This window comes from Octopus bimaculoides, chromosome 12 (assembly GCF_001194135.2).
Source record: "Octopus bimaculoides isolate UCB-OBI-ISO-001 chromosome 12, ASM119413v2, whole genome shotgun sequence".
Taxonomy (NCBI): domain Eukaryota; kingdom Metazoa; phylum Mollusca; class Cephalopoda; order Octopoda; family Octopodidae; genus Octopus; species Octopus bimaculoides.
The window spans coordinates 64,668,635-64,686,204 of NC_068992.1; the positions used below are offsets into that span (position 1 = coordinate 64,668,635).

A 17,570-nucleotide genomic window follows, 5' to 3' on the forward strand; every position below is an offset into this window, starting at 1 on the left:
ACTACCAGCTCACGAACTGCATCTGAAAGTTGGCATGCCAATTATGCTGCTAAGGAATTTAGATGCTCCAATAATGTGCAATGGTATGTGGATGATTATCAAAAAATTGTGCTCCCGAGTTCTGTAGGCAACACTCTTGAATGAACCGGCCACTGGCTAAGACATACTTATAACTCCCATGTCCTTTACCCACTCCAATACAACCTACAAGTTTAAACAGATGCAATTTCCCATTAAACTGCTTTCCCATGACAATCAACAAGGCGCAGGGACAATCAGGGCAAGTGGTTGGTTTGAATCTGACAGATCAAGTATTCTCACACGCACAACTGTATGTTGGCTGTCTCCAGGGTCTTTCTATTTGTGCACCTGAGGAAAGGACAAAGAATGTTGTCTACCAAGAGGCACTCTAATGATAACGACGACAACTTCAACTGCTCTAATTTCAACTCCGCAATTTTTTCATCGTCCTGCCAGCCCACGTAAGTCCAGTCTTGCTTTGCTCTCCTTACTAACTCACCATGACATTCTTTTTTTTCTACCAAGATCCGTCACCCAAACACCACTTCTTCCTCTTTTTAATGTCTTTGTTTATCTCTTCGCATCACTCTCTGACCGGGTGAAACCGGGCTTAGCTGCTATATTTTCGCTATTCTTAAATGGCTTACAAACATCTTCCACGCTGCAATTGTATATGTATGTATATAATTATTAAATTTAATTGGTGAATATGTTAACCTCGTGAAGGGATGGTTGCATCCAAGGGAATACTGGTACAATACCTAGTATTTTGGGGGAATGCAATTCCCTTAAAACAATAAGTATATATTAAGTATATAGTTTATGTCTATTTAAAAAAAAAGATAACAGTTGTTTCAATTCCAGACCTTCAGAAAATTAATTAATCAAATTAAAAATTATTTGCAATTCGAATCTCTTCAGAGGTAGTTAAAGATATACAAAATAGGCATTAAATTCCTGCATGTTGAGTAAACGGCTGCAAACCATTAAGATATTCCATATGCATATGTAAGAATATATGTGTGTGTGTAAATGAATTTAATAAATTGTTTTATAGGACAAACTTATTTAAGTTGTCAGTTTTAATATAAAACTTAACTTCTGATGTGTAGACAACCTGCCTTTGCTAAAGTAACTTAGAATTTCTTTGGGAGCCAAGGAACAATGGATTGCCATCTAGGCATTCACAACCACAAATGTAAATTGGTGTTGATAAGAAATCATGGACAACCACCAACTGGAATGTGGAGACATGGGTTGCAATTATATAAACTTAGGAGGATGACGGGCGAGTAGACAATGCATCCAAGCACATACATACATATCTATCTATATCAGAAAATGAGACAACAATGTAATTAAAAATTATCTTCTGAACTTCATTACCTTACAGCTGTTTCTGCTATTAGATGCAGTGTACTCATAGATGAGTGCTGAGTAACACGTTATAGCTTCATCAGAGTCTGAGGCTCCAACAGAGCTTAAAGGTGTTACTTAGCGAATGAAGTTCATAAAATAAGTGCTTATTCTTTTGTTATTTCATTTTCTTATTATTGCTCTGTACTCAACTAACATTTCATTCTGAAGCATACATATATTGCCCACTGCTAGTAGGAAAACCTGTAATTGTCAGGTCTCTCAACTATGTCTGTTGCATGGTTTTTGTTTATGATAAAATGTTATATATAGATGCCGAGTAGTAAACCCTCGTTCCCACCAGGTTAGGGTCTATATTGGCGACACTGTTGCTTTCAAGTGTCACTACTGCACTCACGTGTTTATTCTCAAATGGAGCTTCTAAACTTTCTATCTCCCTAACTGCATACACCACCTCAAATCCCAGAATATTCTCTGTACCATAAGGGGCTTTCCTGTACAATACTAACCCCATATTTGTAAGCTGTATTGCAGGGAATCACTCGCAATCCTTTGCCATCATAATACCTCATTACTCAATAGGTTCTCTGACATTATCTTCTCATGTAAGCATAAATTTTATTCTGCTTTTGTCCATGTCCATTACGTAAAGCTTTTATGGTCTCTCCTAGTTGTGATTAAGCCCTTACTTATTACTTAGTCATGCCAGCAGCATTTTATTTCTCTATTCTCCCTATCTCAACATCTCTTCCTCTTCTGCTACTCCCACTCCTATTATTTACCTCTTCCTCTCTCTCTGTGTATAGCTAGCTACCATCCCTAATTGATTCAAAGTCTGCTTACTGAGATTCTCAGACCACCAGTGGTGCTCCCTTATCTCTATTTCATCCCTACTACCTCTTTTCATTCCTACTAGCAGTGGGCAATATATGTATGCCTCACAACCGAAGTGCTAGTTGAGTACAGAGCAATAAGAAATCCCCACTCCCTGCTGTTCCTCCTTCCTATGCCATTTATATTCTCCTCCTTCTCCCTCCATTTGTTCTTATTATTCCTCCTCCCTCTCTCCTTCAACCTTTAAATCTCTGGCACTACTGTATGAACTGCACTTGCCAACTTTCTCTTGATGAAGGTGGTCAGTGTTATGGTAGTATCGCTGGGTGGTGGTTTACTAGTTGCATACCCAAGACATTTTGTACATTCCTTCAGCATATGCCCCCATACTACTACTACTACTACTACTACTATCACTTGATACACAAAGCAAATAAAGGATTAGTACATACAGTCTCATAGTAATGAGAGTTAAGAAATGAAATTGCATAATTTAAAGAATTTGTAGCAAGACTCAAAACTGAGTGGCCTGAGTTATTGACCAATCAGCAGCCAGACTTCATGTGATAGATCATTCAAGATCCTTCTGGAACACTGTGCTACAAGGGTTACATAAAGCCTTGTTTTTAACATCAGCTTTCAGTGTGTGGCAACCCACAGTCTAACTTCATACACTCTTATCATTTATGATAGTTGTTTCTACAACTTCTGCTCAACCTGAACATGTCGTTATAGTTGACCGATATGACTCTAATGTGTATATTTTCTCCTGTCATGGAAAGTTTCTGCACAGAAATTTTGCAATTAAGTATTTATGAATGATGCAGAGTTATTCTTTAAATTATGTTGAATTGTGGAAACTTTCTAATTCGTGACCAACCTGAAAATCACTTGTGTGGTGAAATAGAAGTTATTATTAAATGTTTACATAATGTTGTTATATCATACACACCCAGTCTCACATGCATACCATCAAAGAAAAGCAAATTAAAACCCAATAAATGAACCAATTCTCAATCAGGAATAAAAATAAATAACAAACAAACTGTGTTTGATATTTTATTTTCGAGATAAATAATTTAACTGACTCAACCTTTTCAGGAATATATGAAAACTTTGCTAAAAAAAAAATTGAGTGAATTGAAAGAAAAAAAAGATTAGAGATGGAAAGTTTTCATTGTGTATTTACTGTAACTTGGGTGAACAGAGCAATTTTACTTTCTAGAATTATTTCATAAACATCAGTAGAGGATTAGAGATCAAGAGAGATTAATGATTAACAGTCAACAAATTACACTCAGTCACTCCTCTTTAAGCTTGAGCATTGACAATCTTAACAAAGTCAGGTTTCAGTGATGCTCCACCGACCAAGAATCCATCAATGTCTGGTTTTTGTGCAAGTTCTTTACAATTTGCAGCACTGACGGAACCTACAAGAAACAAAATGAAGAATATCATACACACATATATATTTAAAATACCGAAAACACAAATCATCATTTTAATATTCACTTTCCCAGGCTCATAGGGGTATACAAAGGCTTCTTTCAGTTTCCATCTATCATAATAGACACACAGCTATAGAACTGTAGTAATAAACACTTGCCCAAGGTGCCACACAGTGGGAGTGAACTCAGAACCAGACAGTTGGAAAGCAAACTTCTTAACCACAGCCACACCAGCATATGAATTATACAGTCAACAGAAGAGGGATGTCTACGTTTTTTTTTGTAGGGCCCTCACAGACAGATAAAATTTTCGCAGCTGAGAAATAGGGTGTGTGTGAGTTTTGTTTGTTTTATGTCCGTTTTCCAAGAAAACAAGATCTTAGATGAATTATTACTGCAACCAAATGCCTTTCCTATTGCTAAACCTGTTTTACATGTAAGAGAGTTTACATCTCACTTGCCTTTGAAAGTGCAAAAGCTACTGGACAACTTCTTGATAGTGAGGTTCCAGACAGTTTCTGTAGACCAAATTCATTCAGAAGGCAAATGCCAACCCATGATAGGAATGCTAAACATTTACTGAAGGAGGGCATCGCAGTGTATTGTATATGTATAAATGTATGCACACACACACACACAGATATATATATATATATATATATATATGGTTTGAATATTGAGAAAATTATATTTTATTCAATATCAATTCTCAGTGGTATAGTGGTCAAGTCCTCTTGTTTGTCACATGGCAGACTGGGGGTTTGATTCCTTGTCAAAAGAAGTTCTTCATTTATAGGCATAGGCATGGCTGTATGGTTAAGAAGTCTGCTTCCCAACCACATGGTTTCAGGTTCAGTCCCACTACAGAACACCTTGGGCAAGTGTTTTCTACTATAACCTTGAACAGACAAAAACCTTGTGAGCAGATCTGATAGATTGGAATTGTGAAAAGCCCAGATATATGCGTGTGTATATGTGAGAGAGAGACAGAGAGAACTTGAGTACATTTGTGTCTCCTTGTCTTGACACAGAATGATATTTGTAAATGAGCATCACCAACATACAAGCAGTGTCATTCATTTCTGATATACTGCAAAACATGTCTGGTTATAGGGAAATATTATACTACTTTGAAACAGGTGAGGGTTGCCAACAGGAAGGGCAGCTGGCTGTAGAAAATCTGCTTCAATAGACTTCAGCAAGTACAGAAAAGTAGGCACTAAAATGATAACAATGATTTTTCTCTAATTGTAGCAAAATGCCTTGGAAAATGATTCAGAACATAAAGGGCCTTCTTTGGCCCTTTATGCTCTGTGTGGCACCTTAGGTAAGTGTCTTCTGCTACAGCTTTCAACTGGCCATTGGCTTCTGTGTGAATTTGTTGGACAACAGAAAATGTACAAAACCTTTGCATATTCGTGTGTGTGTGATTTGTTGATATTTCCCTGTCAACATCTGAACTTGATTGATTTAATTGCCTGATATTTATGTCTCTTAAGATTCTTCCAGCAAGAAACTATGAGTGTGGCTTGTGCTTCAAGGGCAGATGAAGGTTTAAAAACCTTTAATGACCACAGCATTTCTGTGGGAAATCATAAGTCTAAGTATTATTAACTTCAATAGATTCTGAAGCAAGCTGACATGAAAAAAAAAAAATGAAAAACGTCACCATGTTTAATATCAGGCACTTAAAGAAATTCTTCATTAGTAAAAAGTGACTTAAGGCAACAAGTTGGCAGAGTTGTTAGCATTTCAATCAAAATGCCAAACAGCATATTCTTCTGGTCTTAAGTTCTGGGTTCAAATGTTGCTGAGATTGACTTAGCTTTTCATCCTTTTGGGGCTGATAAATAAGTATCAGTTGAGTAATGGGGGTTGAGGCAATTAACTAACTCCCTTCTAAATTTTAGTCCTTTGCTTATTGTAGATAGGATTAATATTATTATACAATTGTTCAACATTTGACAGTTTGAGGCAAATTTCTACTGCATCACCAGCTACACCTCCATGTTGCTGGGTGTGTGCTCCTTTCTGTTGTTGGGAGTGTGCAAACACTTCTTCCCAATATTGTGTTGTGTTAGTTATTTTTCTCTCTCTTGAGGTGTGGTGCCATCTTTTGTTGTATCACTGTTTGTATTGTGTGTTGTTTAATGTGTTGGTTATTATTATCACTAGTAGTAGTAGTAGTAGTGGTGGTGGTGGTAGTAGTGGTGGTGGCAGTAGTAGGGTAGCAAGCTGGATAAAATGCTTGGCGGTATTTTGCCCATCGCTACATTCTGAGTTCAAAGTTATATATCATTCTTTTGGGGTTGATAAAATAAGTACCAGTTGAACACTGGGGTTGATGTAATTGACTCACCCCCTCTCTCAAAATTGTTGCCCTTGTGGCAAAATTTTAAATAATCATCATCATTTTTATTATCAAGGAAGGTTGTAAGCTAGCAGAAACATCAGCATGTTAGACAAAATGCTGAATAGCATTTCGTGTGTCTAAGTTCTGGGTTCAAATCCCACCGAGGTCAACTTTATTTTCACCCTTTGAGAGTTGACAAAGTACATACCAGCCAAGTACTTGACTTACTCACCTCCCAATAAAAATTGTTGGCCTTGAACCCAAAAGTCTGAAACCATTATTAAAAGCTGGCACAATTGTTAGCATGCTTAATGGCATTTCCCTTTGGCTTTACATTCTAAGTTTGAATTCCACTGAGGTTGACTTTGCCTTTCATCCTTTGAAGTTTGAGGAAATAAGTACCAGTTGAATACTGGGGTTGATGTAATTGACTATGCTCCTCCCACAAAATTTCAGGTCTTGTGGTAATGACAGAAAGGATTATTTAAGTCACTTACCTCCATATAAAATGCGGACATTGTCAGCAATTTCTTTTGAAGCATTTTCAGAAATAAATTTACGCAGACTTGCATGTACACTTTGAGCTTGATCTGGAGTAGCAGTTTTGCCAGTTCCGATGGCCCAGACAGGTTCATAAGCAATCACAACTTTCGACCAGTCTTTGGTGTGTTCTGCATTAAGCAAAAAAAAAAAATGTCAAAATCTTCAAATCATCAAAAAAATATCAAAGACTAATTACTATCATCATCATCATCGTTTAACGTCCGCTTTCCATGCTAGCATGGGTTGGACGATTTGACTGAGGACGGGTGAACCAGATGGTTACACCAGGCTCCAATCTGATTTGGCAGTTTCTACAGCTGGATGCCCTTCCTAACGCCAACCACTCAGAGTGTAGTGGGTGCTTTTATGTGCCACCGGCACGAAGGCCAGTCACACGGTACTGGCAGCAGCCACGCTCATAATGGTGTTTTTTACGTGCCACCTGCACAGGAGCCAGTCCAGCGGCACTGGCAACGACCTCACTTGAATGATTTTCTAATGTGCCACCAGCACAAGTGCCGGCTATGTCTTTATAATTACTTTTAGACAGTTCTTAATTAGACAATATTTCTGAAGAATGTATTAATATTTAAATTTTTTAACTCATCAAAACTAGGAATCTAAACAGAGTGTAATAATCAGTTATAATAGAATTGTTGCTACTATTCATAGCAACAATATTATTAGAAGTAGGCATTCAAGACACAGTGAGGTAACTGATAGTAAAGCATCCACTGCCTCGATGAAAGGACAGCTATATACACAAAAGTGTTTCAGTGAAGAACAGGTTACACAAAAGTATGATAGGAAAGACAGATATACACACAAATGTGTTGGAAAGGAAAGGCTTGCATACAAAAACTGGGGAGGAAAGGCTTGCATACAAAAACTGGGGAGGAAAGGTTTACATACAAGATTGTCAAGGAAGGACAGCTATACAACAGTGTGTTGGGCTTACACATGAGTGTCTTGGGGAAGGACAGATATACACAGTCAGTGTGTTGGGAAGGAGAGGCTTACACACAAGTGTGTTGGGAAAGACAGGTTTATACTTAAGTGTGTTATGCAAGGACAAACAGACTCTAATGCAGAAAATATTTTCTTTAAAAAAGTAAATTTTGCTTAAGACAGGGAATGTAATTTCTATCTTAAGAAATTATATCAACCATTTTCTTTTAACAGTACTAAATATTTATTTTCCTAGAAAAATCTTTTATATTGTCCTTATGAAATCCATTTTATTCTACAATTTATGGGCTGGAATATTTTCTACACGTTTGTTTATGTATTGTTGGTGCAAGAATTTAACAACTTGGTGGGTGGGGGTAACAAAGCAGTACTTATTTACAGCTGAGCTGTAAACTGGAAACCATCATAATCAACACCATTTAATGTCCACTGGTCAATACTTGCATGAATCAAGACAGAATTTGTTGAGGCAGATTTATTTCGTATAGTTGACTGCCTTTCTTGTCATTAACTCTCACCTGTTCGTTTCCAACAAAAGTAATATTTCTGGCATAGCCAGACAAGATTCCATAGAAGATTGGAAATGAGTGACACTGCTCATATGACAGTGATGCTTGTTTACAACCATCATTTAATGTCCAGGCAAAGAGACACACAAACACACACAACATATGCATGCATGTGTGTGTGTGTATGTATTTATGATGGGCTTCTTTCAATTTCCATCAACCAAATCCACTCAAGGCTTTGACTGGTCTGGGGCTATAGTAAAAAACATTTACTCAAGGTGTTATGCAGTGGACTGAACCCAAGACCACATGGTTGGGAAGCATGCTTAACCATTTAGCCATGCTGGCACCTATGATAGGAAATGTGTAATAATAAACATCCAGGGAGAACACTGGTACAATGGCTCAAGTGGGATTTGAACTCACAACTATGTGATGACTAGTCAATTCAGAAACCAATATCTCACTTACTGATGATAGTTTTTGTTTGTTTAAAGACAACTTCTTCAGTTTTACCAGCTTCTCTTTCTTCAAGTTTTTCTCCAATACAAGCGATCACAATCAATCCTTCACTGACAGCGTGCTCTATTTTCTCTCCAATCAACTGGTAAATATAAAAAGAAAAAACTCATTTCTTGCTCACAATGGTGACCATCATATAATTAAAACAGATTCATAGAGATGGTTTAAGATACAACTTCACCTTTTTTTCAATACCAACCAGCCTAAGTTCACCCATGGTTCAATGATAAAAAACGTCCTGTTTAACTCTTTTCATACTAACCTGCCTGAAATTGTCCTTCTAGCTACGATACAAACTTTGTTTTAAAGTGATCTAAATTAAAACTTTCCATCAAAATTTCATGTTCGTTTATGTTTTGAATGCTAACTTAATAATGACAAAGCCACTAAGTTCTTTGGAAATATAATAAGAAATGGTTTAACCCTTTAGTGTTCACATTATTCTGCCAAAATTAATGCCATTTTATTCATATTGTTTTGAACTAATCATGCATTATCTTTTGGCTATGAGATCTTGACGAGATAAGTTTTATAATTTTTAGAATGATATTGCAGGGTTGGTGTGAGAGACCAGATCTGGCCAGGTTGAACATAAAACAAGCAGGATACTTTGGCCGGATATGGCCAGTTTAAATATTATATGACTATCAGTTTGAGTGTCCAGTAACTCAACTGAACCCTCAACTAGTTCTATGACACAAACTTCCTGTTTGAGAACACTCAAAATCAAACCCTTCCGTTAATTTGTTTGGAATACCAACTTAATAATGACAAAGTCATTTTACTAAATTCTTTGTTATTTTCAAAATTAATTGAAACAGAAGTAGTGTATTTCAACAGAAATATGGTAACAAAAGAGTGAACTGCTCTAAGTTTTGGAGCACTGGACAAAATGCCCTGCAGTATTTGTTCCAGCTCTTTGCATTCTGAATTCAAATCCAACTAAAGTGAATTCCATCTTCCCACATTTCAGCACTGATAACAAAAGCACCAGAGTCTTGGATTGATGAAAATGTTAAGTGTTGAGTAAAATACTTTGCAGTCTTTAAGACCACTATAATATCTACTTACTAACTAACTAGCATAGGAGTGGCTGTGTGGTAAGTAGCTTGCTTACCAACCACTTGGTTCTGGGTTCAGTCCTACTGCATGGCACCTTGGGCAAGTGTCTTCTACTATAGCCTCAGGCCAACCAAAGCCCTGTGAGTGGATTTGGTAGATGGAAACTGAAAGAAGCCTGTTGTATATATGTGTGTATATGTTTGTGTGCCTGTGTTTGGAGGTCAGTAAAATAAAGAACCAGTCAAATGCTGGAATGGATGGCATCGACTAAACCCCACCCCTCAACACTGCTATCTTGTCCTAAAATCAGGAGAGTGTGGGGGTGCAGAAATGGTAGGCGAGGGTGTCTTGCTAATAGCTTTGGTGAGGGCCTGCTATTTGTCAGTCAGAGACATGCTAATCTAGAGGATGTTACTGTATTAATAAGCCTGGAAAGTTTGTAGAAATACCACTAAGCATTTCACCCAGCATGCTAACATAATAACAATAATAATCCTTTCTACAACAGGCATAAGGCCTGAAATTTGGGGGTAGGGGTTAAATTGATTAGATCAACCCCAGTACTATCTGTTGCTGGAATTCATTTACAGCTGAGTGAAGTGGAATAATGTGAAATGTTAGTGTTTTGCACACTAGTCTGGGAATTGAAACTACTATCTTATAGTCATGAGTGCAACACACTAACCACCAGAATATGCACCAAGGAAAGAGAAGGGGTGAAAGAGTATTGCCATAAGATTAACTGTTGCAGGATTTTATTTAATCTTAATCTTTCTATATAGAAATAATAAGAACAGCATTTAATTAAATAAATGCAAATTAAAGAACAAAGAAAATAACAAATATCAAAGTAATTAATTCAAATTATACATATATATATATATAATATCATCATCGTTTAACGTCCGCTTTCCATGCTAGCATGGGTTGGACGATTTGACTGAGGACTGGTAAAACCGGATGGCTACACCAGGCTCCAATCTGATTTGGCAGAGTTTCTACAGCTGGATGCCCTTCCTAACGCCAACCACTCTCAGAGTGTAGTGGGTGCTTTTACGTGCCACCCGCACGAAAGCCAGTCAGGTGGTACTGGCAACGGCCACGCTCAAATGGTGTATTTTATGTGCCACCCGCACAAGAGCCAGTCCAAGGGCACTGGCAACAATCTCGCTCGAAAGTCCATTACACATACCACGGGCACAAGTGCCAATATATATATATTTCTAAATTTCTAAACAAACCCCAAGGCTGTAAATTACAGAGAAGAGTGACACACACAAGTCCTTTTTAATAATAACTATAATTATATATTATTTACATAATAATATATGCCCCATTTAGAGTGACTAAGCCTAAACAATTCAGTCAATAGTTTAGGATTAGTTGCACGAAATGGAGTATATATCATTATGTAAATAATATATAATTATATATATATACTAATAAATTAACCATTTATAAAATTTTACCTCATCAGTTTCTCCAAATACATTCCTTCTCTCAGAGTGACCCAAGATAACATAACGGAGACCAATATCCTTGATCATAGCAGGACTGAAAGGGAGAGAACGTAGATTTATGAGAACAACTGTTAATTAATCAATTAACAGTTTTTAATTGATCACACTCACACAATATTTTGTTGGTATTTATTTGTTAAAATAAAAAAAATCAATAAAAAGAAACCTGTTACAAGGATGACTTTGTGGTTAACTAACTTGTTTTGTACCTGCAGGTACCTAGATTTGATGCTATAGTGCACATCTTGTGAAAGGAGTGTACAGTAAAGGGGTGCGAGGCTTTATAGAAAGAAACCCTGAGAAAGTGCCTTTTTCTAAAGCCTCACCATGAGCAACATCTTGTGGGAGTAAATTTGTACAAAGAAACTGCACTGAAGCCTGTTGTATGTAAGTGTGTGTGTGTGTGCGCATACATGCTTTGAGAGTTTCCCCAAAACCTTATTTCATCCGTTTTTATCTCTCATTTCAGGACCACCTCATTTACTCCCACCTAACACCACATAATGTAGGGCAGCCACATATCCTTTCAACAACAACAAACCTATTCCTGTCCCTTCTTTTATGCCTTTACCTCTCAACATTTCTCATAAAGGCACCCCTCTGCTGAGGGGAGCTTTTCAGTCTTGAGTTACATAGAGACTTTACCAATGCTGGTGCCATGAAAAAAAGCATCCAGTGTATGCTTTAAATTGATTGGTATTGTGAAGGGCATCTAATCATAGAAACCATGCCGAAACTGAAAGACTGGAGCAAGACATGTTTCTTTGATCTGTTGGATACTGTTCAACAACACAAACCATATTGGCATGGAAGACGATAAAAATCATATATGTGGATGTGTGATTAAGAAGCTTGCTTTCCAAGCATGTGGTCTTGAGTTCAGTTCCACTGTGCAGACCTTGGGCAAAGGCCTTCTGTTATAGCCACAGGTCCACCAATGCCTTGTGAGTGGATATGGTGGACAGAAACTGAAAGAAGCCTGTCATATACATATATATAAATATACATATATGTATATATACATATATGTATGTATGCGTGTGTGTTTTGATATCAAGAAATGATTGTAAACAAGCATCATCATCATAGAAGAGTGATGCAGTTCATTTCGAGCCTTCTGTTAAAAACATATCCAGTCATGGGGAAATATTAATTTGCTTGGAAATAGGTGAGGATGGGAGACATGAATAACAACCAGTTCTAGAAAATCTGCCACAACAAATCCTTTCTGACCCTTGCAAGAATGAAAAAATTGATACAAAAACAATGATCACAATCATGATACATCATCATCATCATCATCATCGTTTAACGTCTGTATATATCTGTATGGATACACTGTCTGTGTGTTTATTTTTTCTGTGTGTTCTTTGCACTGATACCATTTGGACAATGGTAATGTTAAGTTTGTCTCTTGTAAACAGTACAGCCTGTAGCTTAGTGGTTTTCATAGGTTGATTCAAGGTGTGAAAGACCAGTGGAACACATACTTCATTTGAGTCCAGCAATAGAATGATGCCTTAAGTCTCATTCAACCCATACAAGCATGGAAAAACTGCTGCTGATGAGGATGAAGATAATGATTATGATGATGAATGATGGATAATGAATGATGATAATAGTGTTGAAATGTGGTTAAAGGGATTGAATCTGGTAGAATAAATTTTGAGTGTTAATATTTGAAAATTTCCAAATAATGTTGTGGACAATTTTGCAGTTTTTTAAAAAAAGAAGAAATTCTTGGAAGTTTTAATTCTACCTTATGTCTCCAGTAAATGCACCAGAAGGCACTTTGTAGCAGTTCTGAGCAGCGACTCCAATGTTACCCTTCAGTTTGCTACGGACATATTCCAGATAGCAACTAGGTGGACCAACAACAACTTCTGCAAGGGGGGGAAAAAAAAGACAAAAAAGAATCAGTAAATTTATTTTCAAACTCATTTTAAAATTAATCAAAAATTTACAATAATAGAACTTGAAAGAAAAGAAAAAAACAGAAAAAAGTATAAGCTACAACAAGACAGCTTAATTTTCCTAATTATTTTTTCATTTGAGAGTTTATAGAAAATTTTCCAAAACTTCAAAATTGTATTATATAAAAAGCACCTGTGTTGGTGCCACATAAAAAGCACCTAGTACACTCTGTAAAGTTGTTGGTGTTAGGAAGGGCATCCGGTTGTAGAAACCACGCCAAACCAGACAATTAGAAGCCTGTGTAGTTCTCCAGCTGGCCAGCCCGTGTAACACTGTCCAACCCAGGCCAGCATGGAGAATGGACGTTAAACGGTGATGATTTTTGAAGAAAACAAAATGCATATATTGTAAAGTTTTTGGTTTCCAAATATCTAATTACATTTAATAGAAGGCAAACATTAAAACTATCACATGGCGAGGTATTTTATTTGGTATAGTGTTAAGAAAACATTAGAATAAGGTTGATCTTACTTGACTTTTTTTAATTTAAATATAAGATAAAACACACTCATATACATGCACACACACACACACAAAGCTGTTAATACTGACCTGATAACATTTAAACTTTCTTCATGACCTAGAAATTGTCATTTTTTACTGACAAGGTACAAGCACCATTTTGCAAAATTTTAAATGGAGTCAATTAAAACTCATTTCTACTATCTTATACATGCGAAATAAACTGACAAAGGAAACTTTAAGTGGCTGCTCAATGTGTTAGAAATAGCAGCCAAATGCTCATCATATCACACACCCATTACTGTCTTTAAAAACCGAAGGATACATCAAATAATGTGGTCCCAAATATACTAATAATGAAAAAAAAAAGTTACAAATAGAATGTCTCTGATAACACATTTGTTTGAATTAAGACAAATCTGATGTTAATAAAAACAATACAAAACAAAAAGAACTGTATTGGGATTTAAATCACTGAATTAGACACAGTTAAACATTCATCTACCCGGATTTCTCTGCTTACTATGGATACCATGGCACATCTGTCTACCCTGCTATTACATAAACAAATACAGGTATATCAAGTACCATACAACAATTCTTGATTTATTAAATTAAAGTGCTAGCAATGAATCTAGGTAGTGTTAAAAAAGCTGTCACACTGTGGAAAGCATGGAATGCAGATGTTAAATGGTGGTGGTGATGCCATCCATCACACAAGCTTTTGTTTTAATTATTTTTAATACTTTTCTCTTTATTTTTTAAATTTTTACTTGATTGATTAATAGATAGATCGATAGTTAGATAGATATATAGATAGATAGACAGATAGATAGATAGATAGATAGATAAAAAGCATCGTTTGTATATCTAAATATACTTCCACGAAATCAATAATAGGCACTTCGATTAGATGGTATATCTACAGAGAAGTGCACAACTGATTTCATTTCCGCATAACTATCTGAAAGATGCATATTTTTAAATGAAACTTTGTAGAGGTGAGTTTTCGAGGATGTAGATTACGATTATGTTGATAACATTAAGATTTTATTTGGGGAATTTCAATTATTTTCCCCTGTCTCGTCTTTGTTATCTCGCAGCTCTCTTTAAAATACATTCTTTTAAATGACATTTTACGTTTTCGAGGGGGTAGATTAGGTAATGTTGATGTTTTAAACGTAGAACTGAAAAAACAGAAACGTGAAAAGACGCTACAATTATAAAAAATTAGTGATAATATGTTGGGGATGGGACGGAATAAATGATTAAAAACTCGTAAAAAAATATATCATTTTTCTCGTTTTCTTTTAATCAACATAATCGTAAAATACACCCTCGAAAACGAATCGCTGTAAAATTTCATTTGAAAGAAAGAAAATGTACATTTTCCATAAAGTTGTGAGAGAACAAAATTGGTGGGGTACTAATGTATAGTTATGCCAACGATTACTAGCATTCAGCAGTTTTAGACTTGTTATAATTACGTTTTTTTTTCGACAAGATATATATAAGGTATTTTTCGATATTTCTATAAATAAAAGCATACAAAACCTAATTATAGTGGTTGGGTTATTCGAAAGAATCTTGCTAATAAAGACGCTACCTGCCTGCTATCAGGCGGTGTTGAGTTAAAGCGTACTTTTAGGAAACTAAATGGCCTTGAGAAAAGCATGCACGCCATACCATCTCATTTTCCCGATTCACCTTATTTTTATAAAGGGTTAATTATGATTAGCAAATAATTGAACTGGGGGTATCGACAAGGTAATTAGTCTTACAGAGCCTCGCAGAGTTTTCGAATAGCCGTCTTTCGAAGTCTCATACTTCGTGGATAGGACACGGAGTTTTTTCCCCCTTTCGCTTTATCGTACTTTTCCCACCGTTTGTGTTTCATACCACGAAAATTAAGAAATTGAGATTCTGAAAAAAAAATAATTTCTATTTTTTTCCCCCTTACATATTTCTTTCTCTCTTGGATGCCCTTTTATTTTCCTTAAAACCCGTTGAAATCCTTTTCATAGTGAATACTACTACTCGCATATCAAAGACGATGCTGCCTCCACACTACGTCTCCTTCTACTGCAACTAAATTAATGAGTTGCATACCACTTCCATTCAAGGCCATCCCGTATACCCGTTTCTCCTCCATCTCTTATCATCTTTACTTTCTGTCTGTTTGTCTCCTCATCTCCACCCCCACCCAACACATATACCTTCATAATTTCAGAACTATTTCTTTACAGAAATGCATCTCGCTGACATTTCCTTTTCGCCAAAATTTCTTTCCTGCAAGAGTTCAAACTATGTTCAAGTAGGTCAAGGTCGCATTTACAAAAGGTCGAGGGCATCGCTCCCCACGCCCTGAATAATAATGGTTTCATATTTTAGCACATAGCCAGCAATTCGACCCCTGTGTTCAACTGGTACTTATTTGACCCCGACCGATTTTGACCTTAGAACGTAACGAATCCGAAGATATATTGCAATGCATTTTGTCTAATACCCTCGCGATTGGGCTTTATAATAATAATAATAATAATAATAATAGTCTTTCATTGAAACAGACTGGTCATATGGCGAGCTAGCAGAATGGTTGGCATCCCGGACAAAATGCTTAGCAGCATTTCGTCCGTCTTTAAGTTCTGCCGACGTTGACTTAGTTTTTCAATCCTTTGGGAGTCGTTAAATAAGTACCAGTTGAGAATTGAAGTCGAAGTAATCGACTATCTCCCTCCCCGGGAATTTCAGACCCTGTACCTATAAGAGAAAGGATTATTATTATTAAGAATGAAAGCCCACAACCAAAGATGAAGAATTACCGAATGAATAAAAAGAATTAAAAAAAAAAATTCTAGCATTGACTGATTTCCCTATATATTATTTAAAATTTATTTAGATTATATTCAATTATTTAAAAGAATAAAAAATAAAATAAAAATACAGGAGAAAAGCAGAAATGGCCGAGAGAGAAGAGGAAATTAAACCAGACAGTTTTAGTAAATATTTACTGGTCATTATATGAAACGGGGTAGATAATTGCAAGGTGTGTCAATTATTGGGTAGCAATTAATTAAACTGAAGGGGTGGATACAGAAAGTGCGCGCACGCACAGACACACATAAAATACATACATATAGAAATATACACACACACACACACACATGAATTAATGTGTGTGTGTGTGTGTGTGTAAGTTTTTAACGTCATATGCAGATATATCTAAATCAAACGAAATTTAGAACTCAATGCATTTGCAATAGTTAATTCTTCAATAAGAAGACGTAAGTGATTATCGTCTTTTCTTCACTTCAACTTCATTCTTGCAGGCTAACGAGAGAAATGACCTAACAAAAATACAAAAAAATAAAAAGGAAAACAGGGAGCTTGCCCCAGGTCACTCTGATCGAGCAGACTTGTAATCAAAAGCGCTCCAGCTATGACATCATATCCTTTTGTTTATTACGGACTACACTGTTATGTCTAAGGGAGTCCTTTTTACAGAAGGGCGTAGAGTTTGGAGGAAATTTAGTTGTTATTTCTAGCCGGTTAGGCAGCCGCATAGAAGCGCCTTCGTTGCTCTTGTAACAATGATGCGATGTGAAATGGTGTACAGTGTTAGGGGTCAGAAATATATCTAACATTACTGAGCTTTATATAGACTGGTACACGGCCAATGCTATATTTAGGAGATGGTGAGGCGTTCATGCGTCTTCCAATATTTAGCGAAAGCACAAGTTTAAAATAAAATAGCAATGATAACGGTTAATCGAGGTCTCTCGGAGGAAATTCTCATGACTCCCGTGTAGATTAAAACTGTTGGACTTCAAATATGTTATATCAAGGTCTTTTCCGACACACGTTCAAATCCTGCCGAATTCGATACATGGATGATTATATTGATAACAATGTGATAGACTCAAGTGAAACCACTTGATTAAATTTTCTACTTCCTACCTCCCTCTCAGAATAAATT

At 36.3% G+C, this 17,570-nt stretch overlaps 1 protein-coding gene across 1 annotated transcript in view; it reads right to left on the reverse strand.

The window, feature by feature from the left end:
- Positions 1-3,278: 3,278 nt before the first annotated feature.
- The window catches only part of LOC106884489 (triosephosphate isomerase), a 15,294-nt gene continuing 1,002 nt past the window's right edge, over positions 3,279-17,570 (reverse strand). The window contains exons 2-6 of the mRNA XM_014935900.2: positions 12,918-13,041; positions 11,108-11,192; positions 8,526-8,658; positions 6,531-6,704; positions 3,279-3,662 (exon numbers count right to left, since the gene is read on the reverse strand). Of these exons, the coding sequence (XP_014791386.1) occupies positions 3,544-3,662; positions 6,531-6,704; positions 8,526-8,658; positions 11,108-11,192; positions 12,918-13,041 (635 nt within the window). The 3' untranslated portion in view covers positions 3,279-3,543. The remainder of the gene's footprint in view (positions 3,663-6,530; positions 6,705-8,525; positions 8,659-11,107; positions 11,193-12,917; positions 13,042-17,570) is intronic.